Raw genomic sequence first — 25,006 nt, forward strand, 5'->3', positions numbered from 1 at the left:
ATCACCTACGGTTTGTCTTCAACGGCAGCAAGTTCCCTGCGGCACGTACAACCGCATCTCCTCTGGGTGACGTGTGCCGCCAAGCGCTCGGACTTCACTGAGAATAATTACATTATAAATTACACTGATAATTTAAAGCTGAGAAGTATTTAAAATACTACTACTTCAAAAGTTGTTTTCATGTCTTGTATCACGTAATAACAAGAAATATGGAGTGTCCTCATTCCTGGCCTTAGGTGCTACAAAGTGGCCCTTCATTCTGTTTTGCTCTGTTGCCCAAACCCTGCAAACGCAAAGCTTCCTCCAGCTGACAATACAACCGTTCTCCTTGAAGGGCAACTTCTTCTTAGAAAAACAGGATTCACCGAAGTCCACACTTCATAATCGCTGAAGCTGTCCTAAAACCGTCCTACACCGAAACCGACACCCAGTTAAAATAAACGTATGATGTTCTGTTTGTGAGCATGGAAACACCAGGAGCTCACTTCACTTTTGCTAACGACTCAGCTCCTCCTGTCCATCTCCACCAGCTTTGCAGAGAAAACCCTGCAGCACTACAATTTTTCAGAACCCCTCTCTTGCCCAGTTTCCCTATGTGAACTTCTTTCTACCTCCGCGCTCAAGAGAACACACCGTGCGCCCCCTCCACCCTTCCACTGCTCTGCTGACTGCGAGCCCCTCGCACCTCGCAGGACAAATTCAGCTGCAGCAGCTTTGCCGGTGGTTCGAACAAGCCAAGCTGGCTGAATTTAGTGCCAGACGGAAATCCGCGTGCTCCAGCACCTCCACAGCTCTGCCCAATGCTGAGGGCGACTCTGATCTACGTCCTGCTGCCCAAGGGAGCGAGAAGCATTCAGGCTGTGGTCCCGAACGGTCAAAGAGCTTCAGGTATTTCGGGAAAGAAGGGTTTGAGACTGAACGGAACAGCCTCAGAGCGCAGTTCTACCTACCTCTGAAGCTCACTGGGATACCCTCTAGTCTCTCTGGTCAACGCTTAGTATCACAGACAACAGAACAGCGTGAAGACACACTGGGAAAAACAGCGGTACTACAAACGAAGCAGGAATGTGCGCACAAAAAGCGTTGCCTACGCACAGGTCTCATGCGCAGCCCACAAGCAAGTCCTTAAAAACCAGGCAACCACCAACTGCAAGGCAATGTGAGTGACGCGAGGGCAGCACGGGAAAATTATTCATTGGCTGCTGATTAGACAAAGTCACACAACACGGGAGGTCCGGCTGCCAAATTCACACGCAGTCTTCCTTTAACAAAGCCAACACTTGCGTCGGCTTGGAAGGTCCCATCCATGGCAATTATCGCACGTGCTGCAGTACCTGCAAGTGCTGCAACACTGCAAGCCTTCACCTTTGACTGGAAGAGCTTTCTGGTGAGACGGGACCTCAGATGAGTCACCTTTATGTTTCCTTCTGAACAAACGTACACCGATACGCAGTCGAATTTTACAGAACGCCGCGGTCGTGCTCCACACCCCACTTCCCCCAGCGTGCTCGGCTCCCCGCGCCAGCTGCCCACAGCCAGCACCTCTTTGCAGTCAGGCGGCGGAAGGAGGCACAAGCAGGACAACCGCTTCCCATGCCGATGCCGCATGCTCGTCACGTGCAGCAGCGAGTCCCCACGGCATGCAAGACGAAGAGTCGGCAGGCACAGACAAGAAAAACGTATCCCAAAACGGGAGAGCTCAAAACATCCACTGTGACAACGTCGCTCCGTTCAGCTTGGGAAACGGGAGGATTGTTTTCTCTGCTGCGTGTAAGCGGGCGCTGCTCCGAGCCTCCTCGCTCAGGAAGAGCCAGCACCAAGGGCCCCCCTGCGCAGCCCCCGCGCCCGGAGCGACGGGGGAACCACTGCCAGCTCCTGTTTCTGAGCTATTTCAGCAATTTTGGGTTGTCAGGTTTTTTTAGAGCGAAAGCAAAGTGCTTTCATCCCAGAACCACGCCTGATCAGGAACAAGAGGAGACTTCTACAGGGATTTCACAGAAACGGGAATGGAGAAACGGCAGAAATTCCTGCAAAAAGCAGGAATTGCTAGCGTTGTCTCATTTTCACCTCAGCGCTAAGGAAACCGCTGCAGCACTACGGCGTCTGCCTCCAAAGCTGACGAACGCGCTGGACGAGCTGGTACCACGCAGACACAGAAGATACAGATGTGTTTGGAACAGACAGCGAGCACTACTGCTCGGGTGGGTTCCAGCCTCCCTCTAAACTCTCATTTCAGTTGCTCATCCAAGCTACTCAGGTGAGGAGGCACTGGGAGAAGGGGACTGTCAACTTATTCAACCATTGAAACAAAAAAAAATTAAAAGGAAAAAAGCATTTCGGGTAAAGTTAATAAACTGAAAGAGAAATTAAAAGTTGCAAATATCCCAAGCCCCCTACCACCACAGACAGTAAAAGCTAGATTTTAATTTTTTTTTTTTTTTAAGTGCAGCTCATCTTTTAAGGAGCTGCTCAGAAACCTTGTGTGAACTATTCAGCAGTGAAATACTTCAGATCGCTTTGAAAATGATAAAGAAATGCAAAAGCTGGGGTTGATAACATACAACGAAAATTCAGCACACAGACACGGAAATGCAAGTCATTTCCCACAAGAAGTTCTGCTCACGCTGCGCACATGTTCGCAGCCTCCGTTGCTTTCCCCGTTAAACGCGGTCTCAGGATCGACGAACGCGAGCAGAGCGGAGCTGCCCAGGCTAACAGCGCTGCACACCCTCACGCTCCGCCCGCCTCGCTCACCCGCTGCTCCGACTCCAGCAAAGCCTGGCAGGGATGCCCAGCACCTTCACAGCCTGCGCCTGCTCCGACCGGCTCTGAGAGCGCTCACCCAGCCAAACGCTGGCCCGGGCGACCGCTCGGGTCGCTCGTTAACAGCGAGGATATGACCACGTTTCTGGCAAAAAGCACGGCCTGACAGCACGTACTCCGGGGTAAACGCAATGTGTACCCGCCTGCTTGTGAAAGAGGCGGAGGACTTGGGAAAGGTTGTTGAAATGGCACTGTCAGTTATTAAACTGGTAAGTAAATAAGCACACATTGTAAGTAAAAATATTTTCAAATAGCACACGGCTTACAACTCTGAGAGCCTTCAGCGGCTGGAGGCTGCAGGCACGTGCTGAGCTGCCTTTCCTGACCCTCCTGCTCCGAGAAGTCAGGGTGGGATTCCTGTTCCCTGGAACTGTCCTTTCTGGATCTGAAAGCTTAATCTTTGCCGGAACACACTCCTCCTCAAGTGAAACAGTTATCAGACATGCTTACTGCAGAGAATTCCTCTTTTTGTCTCTGATCTCACCCAGAAGTTACAGCAAAGTCTTGCTAGCTTGCACAGTGACTGGGACAATTCATTTAAATGGATGAATTCTAGAAAATAATTAGTAAACCCCCAAAATTTAAAACAGAAAGTAAACTTTGGGAAAAAAAAAACTATTTTGTTAAAAAAAAAAAAAGAAAAGGCATTTGGAAAACACACCGCCCAATATTTTATGCCATATTACAGCATACCAGTGAAATACATGTTATGTTGTGAGAACGTCTCAAGAGACTTGACCACCGCCCCACCTACCACCGGCAGCGACGCCAGCGCTGCGTGTGTGAGCGAACTGCGGTCAGCGAGGCTGTCCCACACTCCCCTGACCAGAGCCTGAACTTGCCTTTTAAAATAATCCCAGAAATCCTCTTTGCAGAAAGAGCTCACAAACGGGTGCAAGGGCAGCAGCTCAGGGACACCATGCATGAAAGCGCTGAACACCGTAAGTGCTTTTTAGGAGTTCAACGATGCCTACACGTTGACTGTGCGCAGTCACGAAGGACCATACGCAACCGCAAATCCAGCTTTTCGGAACAGAATTTCTAGAATCCGTTTGAACTGCTTGTGGAAAGATGAGCTTTCCCAGCCCCACAGCTGTTTCTGCAGCCCAGTCCGAAGCAAACTGAAGGGAGAAACTTGTCAGGTGGATGTTTGGAACCCTGTGGAGGTCACCGTCATACATACCCTCTGACTGCAGGTCTAAACACTCTGAGCAACACCCACAGCAAGAGAGAAGGGCGGGAAGAGAGAGAAAGCAATGAAAGGAAGAAAAACAAAAACCAGTAAAGATCGCTGAAAAAAACAGACAAAAGAGTTAATTTTGCAACGGTATCCTCAAGCGGTGCTCCTGCCAGGAGAACATTTCACGGCTATTTCAGAGTACAATCACTGATCACAGCATCTTCCACATAAAATTCAGCTCAATACAGGAAAAGCAGAAGATCCAATACACTGTCAATCTTTCTCAAGCCTCACACACGCATTCTGAAGTTACCTCAGAGCGAGATCTGCCAATACTGGACGCTCTTTAGTCAGAGAACTCCTGCAAAACTACTTATTTTTTGACAGGAAACTACCTTATAGAATTGGGTAAGGGAAAGTAAGTTAGCTAAATGCGCTGAAAGGAGAGAAGTTAAACACATCCGGAACAGCTTCTGTGTGTGATGTTGAAGCCGCTACTGAGAACACCGGCTGCCTCAGGCAGAGCTGCCACGAGGGGCGTTCTCCCGAGCAACACAAGCACAGGTCATTGACTTCCCGGAGTTTAAATTCTGGGGTGGTATGGGCAGGCAGAGAAGCGTCAGCAGTTACGATGAGGATCACGGCAGGTATCGGAGGCAGGAATGTAACATCGGGAGCCTTCCCCACCCTGGGGATGGGGACATCTACAGAGCCCTTGTGCAGCTCCGAGGAGTATCAAAGACTTCCACCGTAGATTTCAGTTTTGCAGGGCGAGGGGAGACCCATTTCTACAGAAACATCAATGTGGTGTGGTAAAAGTTTAGCCCTTCTGGGGAAGCGCCTGTAGAAAGTCACCAAGAACCATGTATTCAACCTGAAAAATTCTTCAGCTTTTGGTATAGCTCATTGCCTTGGAACCATTAAGGACCACGGTAAGAAATGAACATGTTCACCACCGGCCACTTGAGTTTAACCGCGTCGGTTCCAAAAGAAGGCAGACTAGTTTGGGAGAGTGAGGGCACCAGCAAGTCTCCATTGACGTCACTGGTCAATACGGCAATTCATACACTGGGTGAGACTGGGCCACCAGACAGAGCCGCAGCAGTGAAATCCCCATCTGCGTGACGGCCTTCTGTCTGCCACAGCCTCCATTCTGATGTCCGGCTACGGTTACAGCTGCGGCAAGCTGCAGCTGCCTTCGAAGCGGAGACTGTGGTTATTCAAGCATTGACTTTCTGTGCCAAAATGGAATGAGTTTTGTAGAACCGCAGTCATGCAAAACCAAGCAGGCTCTGGAAGCCTCGTCCTTGTGGAAAGTGCTTGAGATACATACGCTTCATTTAGGGACAAAAACACCTTCAGAATTACACTGCCTGAAACAGCAGCACAGCCCACAACACCTAACCAGCCAAACCAGGAAAAAAAATTTCCCTACCTGCTCAGAAATAAACGGCAGACATAGAACATGCCAAGGGAGATTCACAGAGTCACGTGTGTAATGCTGCTCTACTCACAAACACCACGCATTCCGAGAGGAAAAACATCCGGAGCAGGGGGTTTGTTGTAGATACACGTGCCAATGGGTTTAACGAGACAGAATTCAAGTGCAATGAAAGCTGGAAAAGGAGGTGCTGCTTTTAGCACAGCAGGCAGTTTTCTTGTTTTCCTCATCTTTCAGTTTTTGTGAGGCCCATCTGCATGGCCGTGCCATCCCTACGCATACAAACCAATTCAGTTTATCAAAACAGCTCTTCAGATGCGTCACTGCAAGCAGAGAAATCTCCGGCATCTCACGCATCTCAAGCATGAAGACTAAAGGCCATTCCAGGTGGCCATCACAAACAATCAGGTTATTAAAAACGCTGTTCAGAGCTGCCTAACCAAACCTACCTCTGGCTCCCTCCCGTAATTTTACCTCGTTCCGTAACCCACTTGTTTTCTGAGCCACTGCTTTTAAACTCCTGGCAGCTACTTGCTGGAGTGTGTACTCATGCCGAGCAGCTCACGTGGGCTATCCAAAAAAGTCACATAACCACAACAGCATAAACAGTAAACACCTGCTCCTGAGTCAGATGCATAAAACACAGGGACTGCAACCAGCCAAATCATCCCCTACGTATCTGTGAGGAATATGAGGAAAAAACCCAAATATCTTAAAATTGGGTGCTTTTTCTGGATGCACTGAACTAGATGCTTACTGTTTTGTAAAGCAACTTCCCCTCTCAAACGATCAGAGCAGGCTGGATTGGAGCACGTGCAATTCCAGCCAGATTGCTGCCCAAAAGCTGACAAATCTCAGGGTCTGCGGTACGTTCTGCTGGCATGTTTCTTTTTATTTTATAATTCAGTTTCCGTAATGCACTACTTCAAAAATGACGGGAAAATGATCGCTTAAGACATCTTATCTTCCCCTTGCAAGACCTCACACTGACTCCACCTCAGACCTTGCACTTGCCGTCAGGTGAGGCTTTGCTCCGCTCCCCTGTGCGATCTGACCTGGCGTCCCGGCCACCGGCCCAGGCCTGGATGCCCTGTGCAGCCAGCTGGGCGACGCGCCTGTGATGCGGCTCAGTGGCTGAAGTGAGCCACACTCATTTCTTAAAATAAACCCATTATAAATATTTTCTTAAAACACAACCCCTGTGTCAGAAAGCTGTGAGACATCCTCACTCGGGACATCTGGAACCGTGGTGTCTAAAAGGGCAAAGTCACGCGCTAACCCCCAACCACACACCGGGGTAGAACCAGGGCAGAGCAGGACCCCAGCCCAGGGAGAGCCGTTCCGCACCTGGTGAACACGGCCTTCTCGTTTTTAGCATCCATGGTCAGCTTGATGGTCTCCTGGCCCGAGCCCGTGCTGATGGTTTCGGTGACGATATCGCCTTTGTCCTCCTCCTCGTCGCTGTCGGAGCCTCCAGAGGAGCTGCTGTCTGAGGCCACCAGCGGCGCTTTCCTCGTGACGCAGACGTTCCAAACACAGGGAGAGGCAGTGCTGACTGCGGAAAGGAAATAATTCACACTGCAAACCGAACCAAACCACAGGAGCAACCCCCCAGTACCACCCCAAGTAAGCAGGGGGGTGTAAAACCAAGTGTTTACAACTACTGCGAGTTCTGAGATGATGGTTTCACACAGATCCCACAGCATGCAGTACTGGTTTTGCAAGTCAGAGAAAAAACCCCAGCCCCACACATCAGTGTGCTCCGCCTGCCACCTCATGTCCGTGCTTAATCCCAACAGCAGAGGAGGCTGTTCTGGTTTCTTCACTTGCTGAAGGGTGATATCTCCGAACGGAGGAGCGAGCGGTCCCCGAGGTCCCTGCTGGCTGTGACCCAGCTCTGAGACCCTGCCCTGCTTGACGAGGTCCCGCGCTCTCCCTTCCAGTATTACCCACCTTTCAGGGGTTACTACAGACAAAACCTTAACATAGTTCCATCCAAGCCCTCTGTTAAATTTTATTTTTCCTTGCTCAGAAAGGAGAAGGGAAAGAAACTGACTGAAGCTAACCAGGTGGCTCGGCACCATTACCGATAGCATAACTTACCCTAACCTTTTCATTTTTGGCAAGCAATTTTATGATCAAGCATACAGTGAAAATCGGACTTGTGAATACTCTGTAAATTAATCGTCTCTGTGACATCATCTCTTACTAACTTAAATTTCATCCTCTTCTTGCTGAACAGTATTATCCCAACAAGCACTCAGGATTTCTGAGTTGCTATTTTAACAGACTGATCTCTGTACCAAAGAGAGCCCTCAAGTAAGATAAGGCAGGTGACGCTGGAGGGAAGCTCTCCCTAGCAGACCTGGTACGCTGTGCAGAACTTCAGTTTAAATAATTCATCTGTTTTGTCTTGCAACATTCTCACTTACAGTTCTTGTCCTGACTCTGCTTCGGGTTTCCATCTGAATCACTGCTTTCTGTGTCGACGGGAGAGCTGCATCGCGGACCTGATTCTGAGCTACAGTAGGGGGAAAAAGGCTTGAGAATGAAGTACAGGTATCTTGGTTGTGCTTGCAAATACCCCCAGCAGAACAAACCATTGGGGCTTTCAACTCCTAAAAACCACATTCATTTCCTTATTTTACTCCTAGTGCAGCAGCATGATGATATGTAAAGTGTTCCTGTACCGTAAGACACGAATGCTAACGCCAGTTAGAAGCCCTGGAAGGCAGAGGGAAGTATGAAGCCCTGATCCAGAATACTCAGATAATATTAAAAAATAAAAGAGGGAGCACAGGGAAGGGAAAGGGAAGAAGAAAAGATGACAGCCAACGTACTCCATCAAACCATATTTCACATATTCTTTAATTTGAAAGTTAGAAAGAAATCAAAAGAATGCGTGCCCCTCTCACCAACAGAACGGCTGGAAGTCTGTAAACTTTGCCCATCCCTTCTCCTCTGGCGTGGCGTTCTCCGGGGCTGCGGAATCCCACACGCTCGACCCCACATCCATGGCAACACAGGGCGCGGGGGGCTTCGAGTTGACGGGCTCGAACACAGCCGTCCATCCTGACCCTGGAGACACAGGGCAACAGAATTCCTCTGAGCTGTCAGAACCCCTGGCCATCCCAAAAGTATTCCAGTGATCCCAGAGACAAAGACCGAGCATCTGATGGCACTCTTTTGAAATCCACAGGAAGCTGCCTGTCTCCCAGGTTACAGCCACCCAGCTTGAAAATCCCTCTCCTGATAAATGTGTCATCCCAAGAGAGAAGCACCAATTAAGAAAAATGACACTATGAACGTCTGCATTCTCCGAGGCAGTGATTTTCAGCTGAATTCTGAGCACCTTAGTTTCCTCTTAAGAGCTAAGTGGCACAGCTTTCACCCATTTCAATCAAGTAACCGCTTAATTTTGGCAATTACAGACAACGCATTGCTACACGGATTAAAATGTTTAAGATCACAGAAGCGATCTTGCGCAAATCTGAGAACGCGATTTGGTTTCTGCAGTCCCAGGCTACTCCTTATGCATTAGAACTTCTATTCCCCCAAATCACTATTTTTAAAAAGCATTTTTCGTTACCTCTTCTCAAGAAAGGATTGCAGAGGTCTGTCGTGCAAACTGATTTGCATGCAACAAAACGGAGAGTAGGAGAGATCTACACTCACTCAAAAACTGAACCAAAATTTGAAGCAAGGTCTCTACAAGGGTAACTACACCGACACACGCTCCCCAGTTGCCATTTGTGTTGTTTATACTGCTTCTTCCTCGTAGGAACTGAAAATACCTGAACTACCAAACGGGTGCAGAGAGTCGATGGCTGGAATAAGTATGCATTCTGCTCACAGTTACAGTACAGAGACATCACCTAGAGAAGAACCATCCTTAAACTGGAACCGCCTGCACCAAGCAAGGAACAAACGTGGACCTTTTTGTCCCTTTATTTCCACTGACTGAACGTGTCTCGGGAATCACAACTGCACTGCGATCTAGGAAACCCTGTCCCTCTGCAGTCTGGCTGTAGGCACTGCAGGAACGGGTTTGCAACACGCAAACTAAAACCAGAAAGGCAACCAGGCAGAAAAGGCAGACGCATGGAGTGTGGAGATACCTGGCAAGGGTCTGCAGAAAACTCCTATAATATAATGTATGGATTTAATGTCATAACCCTCCACTAATGGTTTGTTCGTTAGCGTTCGTACTGAAAGAGCCAGCAGCATCACCGTACTCGGACCTGTGTGGCTGCCTCGGCACAACTGAAGCCCCGCACTGCCGTTCTGAAGGAGCTGGGCAGGGCTCGACCTCACTAACACTTCAGAGACAAAAAATTAAGACCGAAATGAACACTTCTCATCTGCAGAGGTGGGATTACAGAGCAGCCACAGAAGCCTGTCGATCAGCAAAGGGCTGTTCTCGCAGAGATGTTCCAGATCTCACCCCGATTGGGAGGATGCTGTTTTGAACCCCTTACCTTCAGAGGAGTCAGAGTCTTTCTGCTCAGAAGTATTATTCTTGCTGCTGTTTGCCGAGGAAGGAGGCGGCTGCTGTTCTGTTTCCTCTTCTTCTTCAGAGTCCACACTGCCATCATGATCTCCATTCTCAAGATCGCTTTTGGACGAACTCTCTGAGGTCTGAGATGCTCCAAATCTAAATCGCACAGCTCAGAATTAGAAAAACCCTTCGCGCAGCCAGCTCATCCCTCAACCGGCTTCCTGCCCAGCTCCGGGAGAAAGCACAGACCGTGAGGTGGCCACGTGATGCTGAGTGCCGTTTACAGGGCTCATTTCCCAAAAAGACACAAACTCAGCCGGGCAACAGCAGGCACTCCCCTAGGTATCTGCACAACGTCCCTACGTGCTTCCCTTGTCAAAACGCGTCTGCAGCGCTGTAACGGGAGATGTGCTGCAGTGACAGAGACTGATAGGAGCAGACAGAACAGCAAGCGAGGGGAACGCCGGCGGGGTATCGATGCTGCTATGACCGAGACAATCAGCTTATTGATGCCAGGCACATAAATGTGAAGGTCCTGGCCATTTTCCTGTCTCATCCGATCACATTTTCAGACTTAGAATTACAGAAGTAACTTTATTTAATAACTGACTGCATCAAAGGGATGAAAAATCGTACATGACTTGCTATGCCAGAGATGCACCATGCAAGGTCACTCGTTCTCACACAAAACATTTCTTTTCTTTTTTTTTAACATTCTGAAAAAGAATATTCTATCTGCTGTCCTCAGTCTTACAATTCTTCCAACCTCCTCCTCCCCAAATACAAGGAAAGGAGTAAGTTCTAAGTATTTCAAACTAAGGGTGGGGGGTGTTTTAATATCTCTGATAACAGACTCAGTAGTTAGGTGTTTCCATCATTACGGCATTCCCTCGAACTGGATCTTTGTTTCACATTCAAGACAAACCACCACCTCTTTTTGCAGGAATGCGACAAGTAAAGCACTCTGGTTTAGGCCAAAAAAAGACCTCAAAGCACATAACTAACAATTAAGCGTGTACTTAACCAAAATGTACAGTTTCACAGCATTTAGGAGAACGAAAAGAAAAAAAAAAATCTAAAAAAAAAAAAAAAAATAAATCTATCTTTTGTTTTCACCTTACCGTGTTCTTGATTTAACTTGGGTTGCATAGGTTATCTCCTTCTCTTCCCAGATATCTTCTTCCTCCTCGTTATCGTCAAATTGTTGGATCCGCTCGTTGCAGCAGGCTTCAAAGAGGGAAGCATTGGGCTAAAACAACATTGAAAAGAAATTATATTGCAGTCATTCTTTGGAGACAGAAAGAAGAACTTCAGAGAAGAGCATGGGTGCACAGCTAACACCAGAGAGGTGTTTGCATTTACTTCATTTCGCATCCCAAGCTGCGCAACGAGCAGCGTTCAGCCGGGGAAGAGGAAGAACAGCACAGTGTGCTCAGGAGCAGCAAGCCTGTAACAGATCCAGGAACAAAACCCAGCAGCATCTCAGCTCACACTGCTTCCAAAAGGGCAGAAACTGCTGCCCGCGGCTCACAGCTGTGCTGGGACGCGACACTGTACCCTCACAGCGGCAGCAGTACAGAGTCCCTGCAGAAGAGGGCTGGACGCAGTTCCCTTAATGATACATCCGCACAGGGACTGGCTCGGAGCTCGGAGCACAAAGCCATGCCGCGTATGGAAACCGTCCTGCTTGGACGAGCAGTTCTCAGGGCAGTTTCTGTCCATGACTGCTTCTTCCTGACAGAGCTGGGGGAGCTTCTAACAAACGTGACAACACCGAACCCCCCTTCAAACATCCAGCCTTCCACGCTGGATGTGTTTCAGCCACCGGGAAAGAGGCATCCCTTGAACACACACGGGATCCGCCTGAGCGTTCTGGGATCTCTCAATTAAAAGACTGGCGAAGTGCTGTCGTCCAGACGGTGCCCAGTCCAACTCAAAGCTGCGTTAGGATTCCATCACACACAAACCCATCTCCTCGGGAAAACCAGGCGTATAAAGCACGCGAACAGCTCTCAGTGGCTGCAGATGTAGCTGGCAGATCAAACAGAAACCAAACTTTCTGGATCTGCAGAGCACTGTCTGGAGCAGCCAGGACAGAGAAAAAAAAATACTTTTCACAGTACTGTTTAAGTGAAAAAGAAAGTATTTTAAGACTAAGGAAATCTAAGTCTTAATATTGACAAAAATAAGCCTTGGTCAGGAGATGACCTTGGAATCACCTCTTAAGCCGCTGTCCTCAACGAGTATCGGTTTAGGTCAATAAAAGAACGTAATGCCCTGAGCTCCTTACCTGGACTCAGCTACGAGTCCCGTCACCAGCTTTCATCTACCAAAATAAAATATCAAACCCTTTTTCTTTCAGAATGACAGCACCCAGTTCAAGCATGAGGTAACTAGCAAGAATCTGTCGTGTTCAGTGAACATCCCAAAATACCCACTTACACTGTCATCGTCAGCGTCGATATTGAAGTTTATCTCCGCGATCCTGTCAAAGGGAGCGCTGCAAAAAAGAAGGGAGAGAAACCTCAGTGAGGGCACGGAGCGACGAAGCACGCCTGCAGCCCCGCACGAGACCAGAGGAGAGCCCACACAGCGACGCTTTGTATGACCGCTCAACGCCTCCTGCGCTTGCTCCCCGAGTATTCCCTCCTGCGGTACATGCAACGGTCTCCTCTCTGTGAGATGAAAGATTATTTCGTATTTTGAATACACAGAATTTTCATTCTTGGGTGTGATTGAGTGAACAACCTTTTGGGCTTCACTGCAACCACAGCAAGGTCTGGCTGTTATTTTGCAACTCTCCATGAAGCACGAAGGCTACCTTAATTTTTTTTCACTGGGTCTCTCCAGCTGAACCAAACCTTACGGAAAAAAACCCCAAACCCATAACTGATTAAAAAGAGAAGGAGCTGCACCCAGCTGCTCTGGGATCCCAGTCTACATTCACCCAAGAACTCCAGCGGGCTCCTCGGCATGAGACAAGACCAGAGACGGGGCTGAATCCCGCACGGTGGACACACAGCCAGAAACACCCGGACAGGATTGCGCCTGCCTGCTTTAACGTAATTACAGGAACTTCAGGAATAAACCCCGACGCATTACGAAGACATGAACGCTGCAAAAGTAACAAAATAACCCCATTTCTGATTTGGACCCAAGAGATCTATTGTAAGAACAGCAGAGGGTGCTGCAGGTCAAAAAACGCCAACCTCCCAGCACAGCTTGGGTCCATGCCGCATTTTTTCAACCTATCTACATCCAAAGTTTTGACAGGGTTACTTTCTTTTAGAGACAATTGTTCAGTGAGTAAAAAATACTGTCATGCAAGTCACCGGGATATTGAAACATGATTAATACTTCTCAAAATATTCCAGTTCGTATCTGCAACAGTGCTCCACAGCTGGAAAACAGACGACAGGGAGCAGCATTCGCAGAATACCCAAGACCAGAACAGTTCTACAGTGTATTTCTCTTTTCCCACGACAAATACAGAGATGGCTAGCGCCATCATTCTCCTTGTTAGAATCCAGTTCCCAAGGATGTGGCAAACCCCGTAAGAGAGTTCCTGTGAGCCTAGGGATCTTAGGACTCTCCACTTCAATTCATGCCTGAAAGCAGCTCTGAAGCAGCCACACTACTTCCACACTGTCATTTCATTTAAGGCATTTCACGGAGCCCAGCAGTTGCTAAAAATACGGTCTGAGCAGAATCAGCCGAAGAATCCTCAATAAATCAGATCCGGAGCCGCCAAAGAGTCGGAGCGATGCGGTGTGCCCAGAGCTCTCTGGGCTGAAAGCTTCCCGTTTCTGTCAGGATTCCAGGACCCTGCGGTCCTTTGCAGAGCAGACCCAACATTTGCTGCCCCACAAGCACCCGCCCTCGGACGGTCGGTACAGCGGGTACTGCCACGCGCTCTCCCTGTCCCCTTGGAGCACCACTAAGTCTTTTGACTGAGACAAACACTGCCACAAGATGGAAGTGAATGGGCAAAATCAACGCGCAGGAAACCCACCGGCTATCCTCCTGAACACTTTACATCAACAAATGTCTTGTATGCAGTTGCAGTTTCTGAACCGTGATGGACAAGCCGGACAACCACAGTTGGGTAATGACAGTGATTTCCTTAGCTGCAACTGCTAGGGAGGGAAGACGAGCTGCAGTTTCAGACAGTGATTTCCTTAGCTGCAACTGCTAGGGAGGGAAGACGAGCTGCAGTTTCAGACAGTGATTTCCTTAGCTGCAACTGCTAGGGAGGGAAGACGAGCTGCAGTTTCAGACAGTGATTTCCTTAGCTGCAACTGTTAGGGAGGGAAGACGAGCTGCAGTTTCACCTTGATTACAGCAGTTCCTCTATAAAAGCAGTGCCACTTCTGAACACTGAACTCAGAAAGTCACGTACCATTAAATCCACCCATATCTGCCTTGAACTGTTATTTGCTCCCGCCTTATCTACGTTTCCTTATTCCTAAGAGAGAAAATGGCTACATTTTTCTGGGGACTTAATCAGAACACTATCCTTTCCACTGCTAATTTCAGTAAGGACTTAACGTCACTGGAGAGTATCCGTGTAATTGCCTGGAGTTAAGCTCTAATGCTTTGCTTTCTGTGCAATTAAATCTATTCTAGAATACGGCTGGGTAATAATTGTGTGTTTTATTTAAAATGTTCCTCTTCAAAATGAAGAAGTACTTTTCCTTGGCTCTATAACTGACTTTGGAGACCAGGGGTGGATCCCTTTAGAGAGGAAAAAAGGTCAGCTGTTTCCCGAGTCATTCACCAGACTCCTGTCTGCTTCAAACCAAAGGAGGGACACGGTGCGGCTCACCTGAAAACCTGAACCAGGAGAAGGAAGACGAGACGCAAAGAGGCTTGAACGCTAAACAGAAGCCTCCTGGAGTTTTATAAACTTACTTGATATTATCATCCTGGTCTGCAAACTCCTCGTCGTTAAAGCCAAACTGATCCACAAAGTTAGCTGTCATCTGCTGGATCTGGTACTCGGAGAAGGCCTGTGCAAGGAACCCAAAAAAGAGCGATCACTGAGGTGTCCAAACAGATTCAATTAAGCTGGCTGAAAACACGTGTTCTAAAAAGCACTAAAATCACAGAAAACTGACACCTTTCAGAAATCGTTTACTCCAACCCCCTTCCTCAAAGCAGGATCTCAAACAGACTGTTCTCAAACAGACTTCTGCAGCTCCTGGACAGATGCTCCTCTGATCCGCTCTTAACTCCTTCCAAACAGAGGTATGCAGTTTTCCGAGGAAACCAATTTTTGGCTTCATTATTCTATTAGAATGGTTTTTTCACTTGTTTGTCATCCCCTGATGCAATACGAAATCTACCTTGCTGCAACCGTGGACATCAAGAAGGTACTTTTCACTTCCTCTGTACCCCTCTTCCTTGCAGGATGAGGCACATTTCTCCACAAATCTTGTCTTCTCTTGACCAAGTGGACCAAATCCTTCCAACTTCTCTTCCTACGTCATACCCTGCACCTCTGATCACTCTCACTACTATGCCCTAGCTTACCCTTCACCAATATAAATCACTGAGTTCACTGCCTCCAACTGGACATTCATGAAGAACAGGAAAGTGACTCCGTACGCCTTCGAGACAGCACTCCCACCTGTCACACGCCTGGTTTCCCGCAGAGGCTCGGCTCTTCTGTTTTCCAGCTTGCCCCTCAGGATAATCGCCCAGCCGTGCTTTCGCTCACATTCTTGCCTACTCACCCACGCCTCATTCTTTATTTATGAGGAGCACTGCTTCTCCCTCCAAACAGGAGCTCACACTTGCTCTTATGCAGTGTGTTGGCTTTTTCAGACCACTCCTCCTGTCTGGAGGATAATTCTGAACACTGGTAGGCAGCCCCCGCTCCAGCTCCAGCTAAGCAGTTCAAACGCAACGCTGCAGCTGCGCTGTGCCGTGACTCCACTGCAGGTGATCCGAGGAATGCGCATTCCTGTCTGAGGAGCTCTGCGGGCTCCTGTCAACATTTCTATCGATACTTTTCACAATAAAAGACAAAATAGTTTGGTTTTTTTTGTTTTTTTTTTTTTTACAAAGGCAATGCATTTTTCTTCTTAAATGCACTTTCTAAGTATCTGCTGAGGAAAAGAAAATTATTTGTAATGTCAGAGTAGCCAATTAGAGTATCTGGACAAAAGAATAACCAGAAACTGTTTTCAGCTCATTTTTACCCCGATGGAGATTGTCTTTTTACTCCCTAGCGGTAGTTTCCTACTAAACAGACCGAAACCTGTATGTTCTGCTAATGCTCTCTATGTTCTTAGCAGCTAAAAAGGTTGGAGGAACTTGTCTAAATAACTCATCCTGAAAGGCAGCTTCCATATTTTTGATGGACCCTTAGTAGAGCACCTCAGATTTTCAGGATCGTAAGATCTTTGCTAAATGCAAACGAACCCTTAATTGCCTCTACTTCTTCCTAAGCCAAGGCTTTTTACTGCTGTTAGTGCTGCTGTTTACTGCTCTTCACTGCCAGCATTTTAGTTCGGCTCTCTCAGTTTTTAACAGAAGCCTCCAGAGCCCAAGAGGAAGCAGAACCGCTCTATCAGCTCCAGATTCTCCCGCAGGCAGGTGATGCACATGACCTTGTTGGCTGGCACCTACAGCACCTTAACTGCAGCTGGACTACACCCCCAGGACCACCCAGCCCCCTGCTGTGGGGAGAACCAGGAAAAGAGGAAAAAAAAACATGCAGCGTCTCACAGGAGCGCGAGACACACCATGGACCTGGGACTTGTATGCAGCTTGACCCAAATTTATTCCTGAGCGGAGTCTAGACTGGAGTCTGCCACGTAAGCAACTATACTGGAAAAACAGAAAAAAGCCGAACACAACGACTAAAAGGAAAATTCAGGAAGCTGCTCTGTACTAGGACAGATTAAGGGCAAATCAGAGAAGCAAGCTTTCCACGAATAGAGAAGAGTGTGTTGTGAAGTCACCTGCTGGAGAGAAAGTTCATTGGGAAAAGCAGTCTCAATGTCCTCATCCTCGCTGGAAGAGTGCAGATGGTGAGTGCTCACCTGAAAAAAGTACAACAAAATAAGCATGAGTGAAAGCTAAGAAAGCTCAAACACTTTACTTCCACACATACAACCAAAGACCAAGCTCCCCAGAAGACAGAAACTGTCCCAGTGAACAGCACAGAAACGTGGACTGGAGATTACCAACATGTATCAGAGCTGCCGCTGCCTGAAGAACTATTACGGAACATGCTTTCTGCAAACACACTGCCCCTGGAAGCCTACTTCGTAAAAACGAGCAAAACAAGAAAAAACCCAGCAATACATCTTTTTGTTGTCGTTGAAGTCCAGAAGATAGCAAGCCTATCTGAAACAGGCACGGTATCACCGCTCTCACCAAATCCACTGTATTCCTCCTGTTTGTTTCCGTCAGCGTCTCTTCTACAAAACTCTCCCATCTCCCTCTGCAATCTTTGGGCAGCTCTGTAAGAAAAAGGTCACTGTGAAGACCACCGCAGCTCCTGAGAAGGATCAAAGCCAGTCACCTCGCTCCACTGGTTACTGGGAAGTTTTTGAGCAGACACATACACCTGCACATGAGCTAAGCAATGCAAACGCTCTGCACAGTGAAGTTACATTTACTCGTGATTTTCTAAAAATGGTAAATTCTGCAGAGAAAGGAACACCTCTCATTGGGCCAACCAGTAAAACGTTACTGGTCTTAACAACCTTACCTCACTTGTGGGATTACAGTGGACTGAAGTCACAGAACTTCTACAGCTTTCTGAAAACCAGCGTACGTGTGACTTCAGTTCTACTTTGTTCTTCCTTTTCTCTCGTGATTGTGGTGGGTTGACCCTAGCCAACAACTAAGCACCCACCCAGCTGCTCACTCACTCCCCTCCCACAGCAGGATGGGGGAGAGAATCGGAAGACCAAAAGTGAGAAAAACTGACGGGCTGGGACAAGGAGAAGTTTAAGAAGTGGAGAGAAGAGGAAAAAACCCCAAACCAAGTGATGCAAAGGCACTCACTCAGCACCTCCCAATAGCAGACCGACGCTCAGCCCGTCTCCAAACAAGAACCACCTCGGAGAGACTGTCCCCCCAGTTCCTACTGGTGAGTACACAGCATGGGATAGCCCCTCAGGCAATCCAGGCCAGCTCTGCCCTGTCCCAGCCTCTTCTCCATCCCCGCCTGCCCCCGGGGGTGGGGACAGAGCGGGTCAAAGAGAAAGCGTGGGCGCTGTGCAAGCACTGCTCAGCAACAGCTGGAACAGCAGTATGTCATCAGCACTGGTTCAGTCGCAAACCCAAAACACAGCACTGCACGTGAACAAAACTGTCTTCACCCCAGCCAGATCGGGTACAGACAAACAACCAGGACTGCTGAAACCTCCAGTCTTCACTAAAATATTTATGACATCCAGGCTGGATGAGGCTCTGAGCAACCTGATCTAGTCAGGGATGTCCCTGCTCCTGGCAGGGGGGTTGGACTGGATGACCTTTGAAGGTCCCTTCCAACCCAAACCATTCTGTGATTCTAGGATTCTATGACTTCTCCATGTTAGCATAGATACCACAACACACCGAGTTACTGCATTGCTACGTGATGTGCTCATTAGAAGCCAGAAATGGGAACCAAACTCGTTTCCCTTCTCATTGCTTCCCTTCACAGGTGCAGATGGAAAACCTTATTTCCTCTCACACAAACGTGGCAGACAGAACTAAGTCACAAAATAAAGTCCAACGAAGATGCGATGGACAAATCCTGACAACGTATCTCCGACAACGCGGGACGCAGGGCCTCTGGGATCGTTCACTGCTGCCTCTCTCCCTCTCGGGCAGGGACAGGAATAAGGAAGTGTAGGAACACGGTTCATAAACACCACCCTGGGTCTGTCAATAAGCCCTGTACTGTAAATAAGCACTGTAAATCCAAACGAACAGAAGGGGTACCTGCAGCCTCCAGATACAAAAACAAAGTTCCAACAATTTCAATGTAATTGTATGAAAACAAAGCGCAATCAAATTTGCTGTAGACATTTCTGTCATGGGAAATTGTGATATTTAACTGGAAATTATTTACATTCTAAAGGGAACCTCACGAAATACAAGCAATAGAAGAATTTCCAAAAGGCCTGCAAGGGTGATTTAATCAACAAGAAAAAAACGGAATGGAGAAAGGAGCATGTACCTTTAATGAACTCACTGATCTGAGTCTGCATGGGGCCCTTCTCCATATTCTGCACGACGGCGTTGGCTATCCGGGTGAGGTGGCCCATATTGCCGCGCCGCATGCCACCTTCTGCCCTGGAAAGAGAAGAGAGCCGGTAGCAACGGAACCAGGCACCAAGCACCCCAGGGTGACAGCCACAGCCACCTTCATCACCCAGGCACGCTGCGAGCTCCCCGCCGCGGCCGCAGCCCGCCGCGTGCACGCGTTGCTCCAAGCAGGGTCAGGACAGAAGATGCAGCAGAGCATCAGCAGGAACGCTGCCCGCTCGTGCGGGCAGGGCGCAGGAGGAGTCTACCCAGAACAAATCAACCTCTCTGCATTTTTTTCATGTATTGAGAGGGAAAAGATCACTCCTCCAGTCTGAATGCGCTAGATAAATCTTAAGCCAGTTACACAGAGTAAGCTAATCAGGTACGCTGACAGACCAGTGCAGAAATAATTAATCTCGTTATAATTCCACTAAAGAAAACCCTCAGCATTAAGAATTTACGTCACTACTACTGAAAAAGTTCTACTTGCAATTGAAGTATTAAGTAGATGAATTCAAGAGGACAAAAGACATCAATCTACAACCATTCCATTTCCCCCTCACAAAAAAAAACATTTAGCAGCTAAGGCTAAGTCCAAGCACTCTCTTCAGTCACTTCTCTTTGAACCTGCGCTGGCTCTCCTTCACCGGACAGCAAAGCAGCAACCTAAAACTCTGCTTTCCACAGGATCCAAAGGACTGATGAGATTTGGGAAGAAAAACGTGAACCCTCATAGCAGATTATTGGTAAGAAACTTCACAGCGCCAGGTTTAGAGCCGCACATTAATGCATCCCAAATCCTGAAGTCAAAGTCAGAAATTATTATTTCTTGATGCAGCTCAGCGTAAGGTTGACCTAAGCCATCACAAATAAATTTTGGGGGTCAGAACCAAACCAAACAAAAATCAAATCCTCACAAACAGGATGACAAGGAGTTCCCACCACACGTTCCCAAGCCTCCAGCGACAAAACAAAGCTTGCTTTCCGAGATGCTAACGGAGCCAACGGTAACAAAAGGATTTCATTTCACCTCGGGAGAGAGGAAGGCACTAAACCCGCCAGAGTTAACTCTGGGCTGTACGCGGTGCTCAGGGAAACGCCCTGCCCTTGCTGGGGCGATCTGGTGCGGCCGGCTAAGCTGCCCGGCCGGACACCGCAAGGCAGCAGGCAGCGGCAGCTCTCCTCACCACATGCAGTTCCAGCCACATTTTAAAGCTTTTTTTTTTAATTTATTTTTTAAATATGACCCCCACACCACTTTAAGAGTGTAATCATCACCTGCTGAATCTCTGAGAAGGGTAAGTGTACACTGACATTATCGCAGGCTTCCCCCTGATGTTGGAGCTGAACATCCGCAGGTGAGGAGACCAGACAGTCTGGAAAAACAAAACTGTCTTACCCACGCTCCGTACCAAAAACCAGAGCGCCCAGCCAATACGAACAACGCCTGGACGCATGTCCCAGAGCAAGGACAGCACTCCAGCCCCAAATTCAGGGTTTAGAACCACTCCAATAAAACAAACACCTGGAAATGAGTTCCCAACGCCAAGCTGCAGCCCTCTGCACGCAGGCTCACGGCGATTTCCTTCGCGCCCCAAATCGCCGGGAGAGCAAAGAGCCCCAGCCCTGACGCATGGCCCTGCCGCGAGCCCGGAGCCCCTGGGCCCTGCAAAGAGCTGCACAACGGCGCCGGGGGCCAAAACCCGCAGCACACGGGGCGAAGGGCCACAGCACTGTCCTGCTGCTCTCTAGAAATCAACGTACGTTTTCCAGCAAACCTGCAAAGCTCAGCGTCCTCAAAAACTTAAAGTGCACGGTGCTAAAAGCAGCGTGGAGCAATGCTGCGTCTCTGTTTTTCAGCTGCATACGCCGGGAGGACCTGCACAAGGTGTTTTCTGAGCTGAGCAGGCCGTAACACGCTGCCGGAACGCAGCCGCTAAACACGCACAATTAACTTTTATTCCAACGCTTTTTAACACCCGCGCCACAGCTGGTGGCGACTGCATCCATAGAGATGTGCTACGGTGAACCGCTGCTCCCTACAAACCCGCGCTGCTGGCCAGGCTGGCTTTATTTTAAATTCTCATTACCCAGGCAGATCAAACGCACCGCAGGAAGAATTACGTGGGCTACTGGTAAGTTCTAGTGGTTACAGAGGCCTTTACCAAGAACATACGGAACAACTACGAGAACCCAAGCAGGAATTCCATGTCCCTACAGGACAACGCATTACCACCATTCTTGATGATGATTTTCAAGAAATAATTCCCAAGCTCTCAATTTGGAATCTCTGCCCCCGGGGCTCCCGGTGCCTGGCTCCATCTCCTCACCGAGTGCGTACGATAACCTCCGCGCAAACTCAAACTTCTAAAAGCACACTATCTGAGACGCCTCTTGTTAACTCTGTGTTTTTTTCCTGCTGTTAAAATTCTTCCCAGTGTGGTGACTGGAACTGTTTGGCATGAAACACGTGTGCGCTCCAGCTCCAGACATTTGTTACCTGCAGAACCGCGCACAACGATAGCTGTGCAATGGCACCATCGGCAACATTTGGTATCAACAGCCCGGGGCGGGGGGGGGAACCCCAAACAACAAAACCAAACCAACGCAAACAAAAAAATCAAACCAAAACCCAACCCACCAATTATGGCCGGACAGTAAGTCTAAAATAATGACAGCGGGACTACAAAGCGCTTTGCAGCCACAAAGAGCTCAAAATAGCGAGGGAGGACCAAAACGTTCCGATGGACAAAGAAACAGAGGCCTACATACTATTTTCACTTCAGTATGTTTTAGGGTTTTAAAATTGTTTAATTCTTATCATCAGTGCAACCAGCATGAAATTCAAGTGTTTTATCAAGTCAGAATACTAAATGTGGGGCAAATCTGGGGCAAAAATACTTGCCCACCTCAGTTTCCACACAGTTGCTCACTCTAGGGAGAATATAATTATACATTTAAAAAAAAAACCCAAACCAACCAAATACGAAACAAAAAAGTTAATACACTATGTAATTTCCTGAGAAAGCATGAAAGCAACATATTGTGCGTCTGGGTTCAGACGTTACAAACATCAGAAAAAAAAAAATCATGCTTTCAAATTATATGCCTTTTTTTAACATGCAAAGAATCCTAATGCCACAATCAAAATCCAAATCATTTCAGACCCCATTAAATTGTACACGATCCCGAAAACGGAAAGAATATTCCAAGGTAATATTCCAAATCCGCAGCCCTAGAAGAAAGGCCTGACCCCCGAAGCCCTTACTGTATTTTGTCATTGGCTTCCCAGGCATCCAGTATCCTTTGCACTAGGCAGCACTTCTGGAACAACTGGAGGGGAAAAAAAAAAAAGAGATAGGAAGAACATTTCAGAAGTTTGCCAAAGCAAGACTCGTGCCTCAGGAAGCCCGCGCTGAACTGCAGTTACTTTTGCTCGTTCCTTCACTCCTACTGAGCAAGAACTTGAAGTTCAGCACTCATCTTTCCCAAGAGCTCAAGTTTCTTCTCTGTTTTTTTTCCTCTCAGAGGATCCAGGGAAACCAGCAATCCCTATAAACACCTTCAGCCTGCTTTTGAGCTTCACATCAGCAGCAATGAAGAACATTATTGTCATTTTACAAACATTAAATTAAAGAAAATAATTTCATCACCAGGCCCACGATGCAGAAGCTGAAATGTAGTGAGCTAGCTGCAGTTGCTATTTTTTCTGTCCAAAGTTTATATGCATCTTTACTAAGAAAATTAAATAAGACATGGATTCACAAGCCCATCGAATGAGATGGGTGGTATGTTTATTTTGTAATTGGATGCTAAAAACAAATTTACAAAAGCAAATTAACTTCCATGCAGCACTGACAGAACCAGGTTATATCCAGCCGCTTTTAAACAAACTCCATGCTCTTGCACAGTCTGTCGTGCCACTTTCCTGTTAACGCTTATTCCAGCTGAATCAACCGCTCTGAAACGCGCGGACGGCCCGACCGCACTTACGTGGGTGACCATGATATTCGCCGTGTTGCTTTCCGCAGTCTCTAAGTTCTCTGTGGCCACGTTTCCGTTCACCACCTCCTCTTTGCTTTCTACGTCGTTAGTAGTAGTTTTTCCTTCTTGCACAGAGTGAGAGAGAATAGCTGCTATGGACAATTCCACTTGGAAATGCAAAAAGTTATTCCACGTGTATTTAAAAAATAAGTCCTGGGAAAAAAGAGAAAGAACAGAATTCACTCTACATACATCTTCCCGTTCCTAACAAGCGAGTGATATCAGAACACCGCCCAACCCGGGGCAGTGTTGGGCAGTGATTCAACAATTAGTTCATTAATCAATAATTCTACTAAAACAATTTTATATGCCTCAGTATCCACTTCTGGTCGAACGTGCTCTTTGCTCTGCTGGAACGTACACTTTCCAATAAACTGAGCACGCTGGAAATGCTCTCGTACGCAGCCGCAGCTCGCAGCACAGGCACACTGAAAAAGATGTTATCTATTCTGTGGCTGAACTCATCACAAGAAAAATATTACCTAAATAATGTCCAAGTATAAAAACCATTTCCTGAAAGACTGCCCCGGTTATCCCGGCAGTTTTCAGCACTTGCCCCTGCTCACAGCTAGACGAATCGGTCAGCAACCAGTATGACGAAAGCCGGTACACACAGCACACCCAAGCCTTCCCCATAACCAACTACTCGCACACACGCCACTAAACTGCTGGAACGATCAATCGGAAGCGTGACGCTCAGTTCAAAATACTAAGCACCCACATTTGTGTGACCAAAGCTATTCTGAGGCTGGATGCTTCTACTTTCAGCAGATTAGAAAAATAACTAGACACAGGGACACATGAAACTGCCTTGCACTGAACAGATGAAAGAAAAAGCAAAAACGTTCCCAGTTCAAAGTTATTCCCGCTCTCCCCACACCCAGGGTCACGCTGGACTACTCACAAGTAATAAATTCATGGTACTGAGTCTGCATAGTTCCTGATTAATACTGGGAGTGTTTGTGTGAAGCAGAGCAGCTATTAGACGAGATCCGTGAAGACGAGCGTTCCCCAGTGGCTCCTCCAAGACACCGATTGTAGTTAGGATTGCTGTTTTCTGTCAGGGAAACACATCATGAGCACCTCCGCGAAGATCTACGTCTCCTCCAGCATACAGGCACAATGATCTCACTAAACGTAACCAGTTCATTGCATAAATATTCTCTGCAGGTAAACCTAAACCATCCTCCCACACAGTCAACAGCGTCGTGCGACCACTGCGAGACGTTTACTTCCAAAACTGAGGATTAAAATCAAAATCTCCACTAAAGGTTCCTTTCTCTTCACCCCTCAACATCTCCACACACACCGCCAGTCCCAACGTCTCTCTACTTCTCGGCTTTACTCGACTACAACAGCTTTCAAAATTCCTGCTGCCTAGTCCCTAAGCACCTGAATTACAAACTTCAAGCGTGAATTTTTCTTCAAAAGACGTTTGCCTGCTCCAGCATACGGCACTTTCAAAAAGTGCGATACCCAGGAAGCCGGTGTACAGGGAAAGGGCAACCCCAGCACGCAGGCGGGGAGCCGTGTGCCCTGAGAAAGGCTGAGACGCCCTACCTTGGGAGGGCTGAGCAGCAGCTGGTGGAAGTCCTTTAGCCTCGGTTCAATGCCGTGTAAGATGCTGCTGTTGACAGTGTAAGACCTTTCAAATCCCTGAGTGTATGAGTCCATCAGTCCTTCCACTCTGTAAAGGAAACGCACAGGAGTCAAGATTTGACAAATCTTAAGAGAGCCTCCAGTCACACTGTCCACGGCGGTCATT

General features: G+C 47.9%; 1 protein-coding gene across 4 annotated transcripts in view; it reads right to left on the bottom strand.

The window, feature by feature from the left end:
• PPP6R2 (protein phosphatase 6 regulatory subunit 2) overlaps nt 1–25,006 on the bottom strand; it is a 96,947-nt gene that overhangs the window by 5,132 nt on the left and 66,809 nt on the right. For 3 of the 4 annotated variants that reach the window (XM_086743817.1, XM_086743807.1, XM_086743830.1), the window contains 15 exons: nt 24,802–24,928; nt 24,146–24,298; nt 23,191–23,394; nt 22,466–22,530; nt 19,127–19,242; nt 17,329–17,414; nt 16,911–16,991; nt 14,854–14,951; nt 12,385–12,442; nt 11,064–11,191; nt 9,923–10,098; nt 8,360–8,522; nt 7,877–7,965; nt 6,792–6,999; nt 4,007–4,030 (listed from right to left, as the gene is read on the bottom strand). In XM_086743817.1, coding sequence (XP_086599943.1) covers nt 4,007–4,030; nt 6,792–6,999; nt 7,877–7,965; nt 8,360–8,522; nt 9,923–10,098; nt 11,064–11,191; nt 12,385–12,442; nt 14,854–14,951; nt 16,911–16,991; nt 17,329–17,414; nt 19,127–19,242; nt 22,466–22,530; nt 23,191–23,394; nt 24,146–24,298; nt 24,802–24,928 — 1,776 coding nt within the window. The remainder of the gene's footprint in view (nt 1–4,006; nt 4,031–6,791; nt 7,000–7,876; nt 7,966–8,359; nt 8,523–9,922; nt 10,099–11,063; nt 11,192–12,384; nt 12,443–14,853; nt 14,952–16,910; nt 16,992–17,328; nt 17,415–19,126; nt 19,243–22,465; nt 22,531–23,190; nt 23,395–24,145; nt 24,299–24,801; nt 24,929–25,006) is intronic. The other variant, XM_086743824.1, reaches the window with a different exon arrangement.

This window comes from Chlamydotis macqueenii, chromosome 1 (genome assembly GCF_036417535.1).
Source record: "Chlamydotis macqueenii isolate bChlMac1 chromosome 1, bChlMac1.mat, whole genome shotgun sequence".
Lineage (NCBI taxonomy): Eukaryota > Metazoa > Chordata > Aves > Otidiformes > Otididae > Chlamydotis > Chlamydotis macqueenii.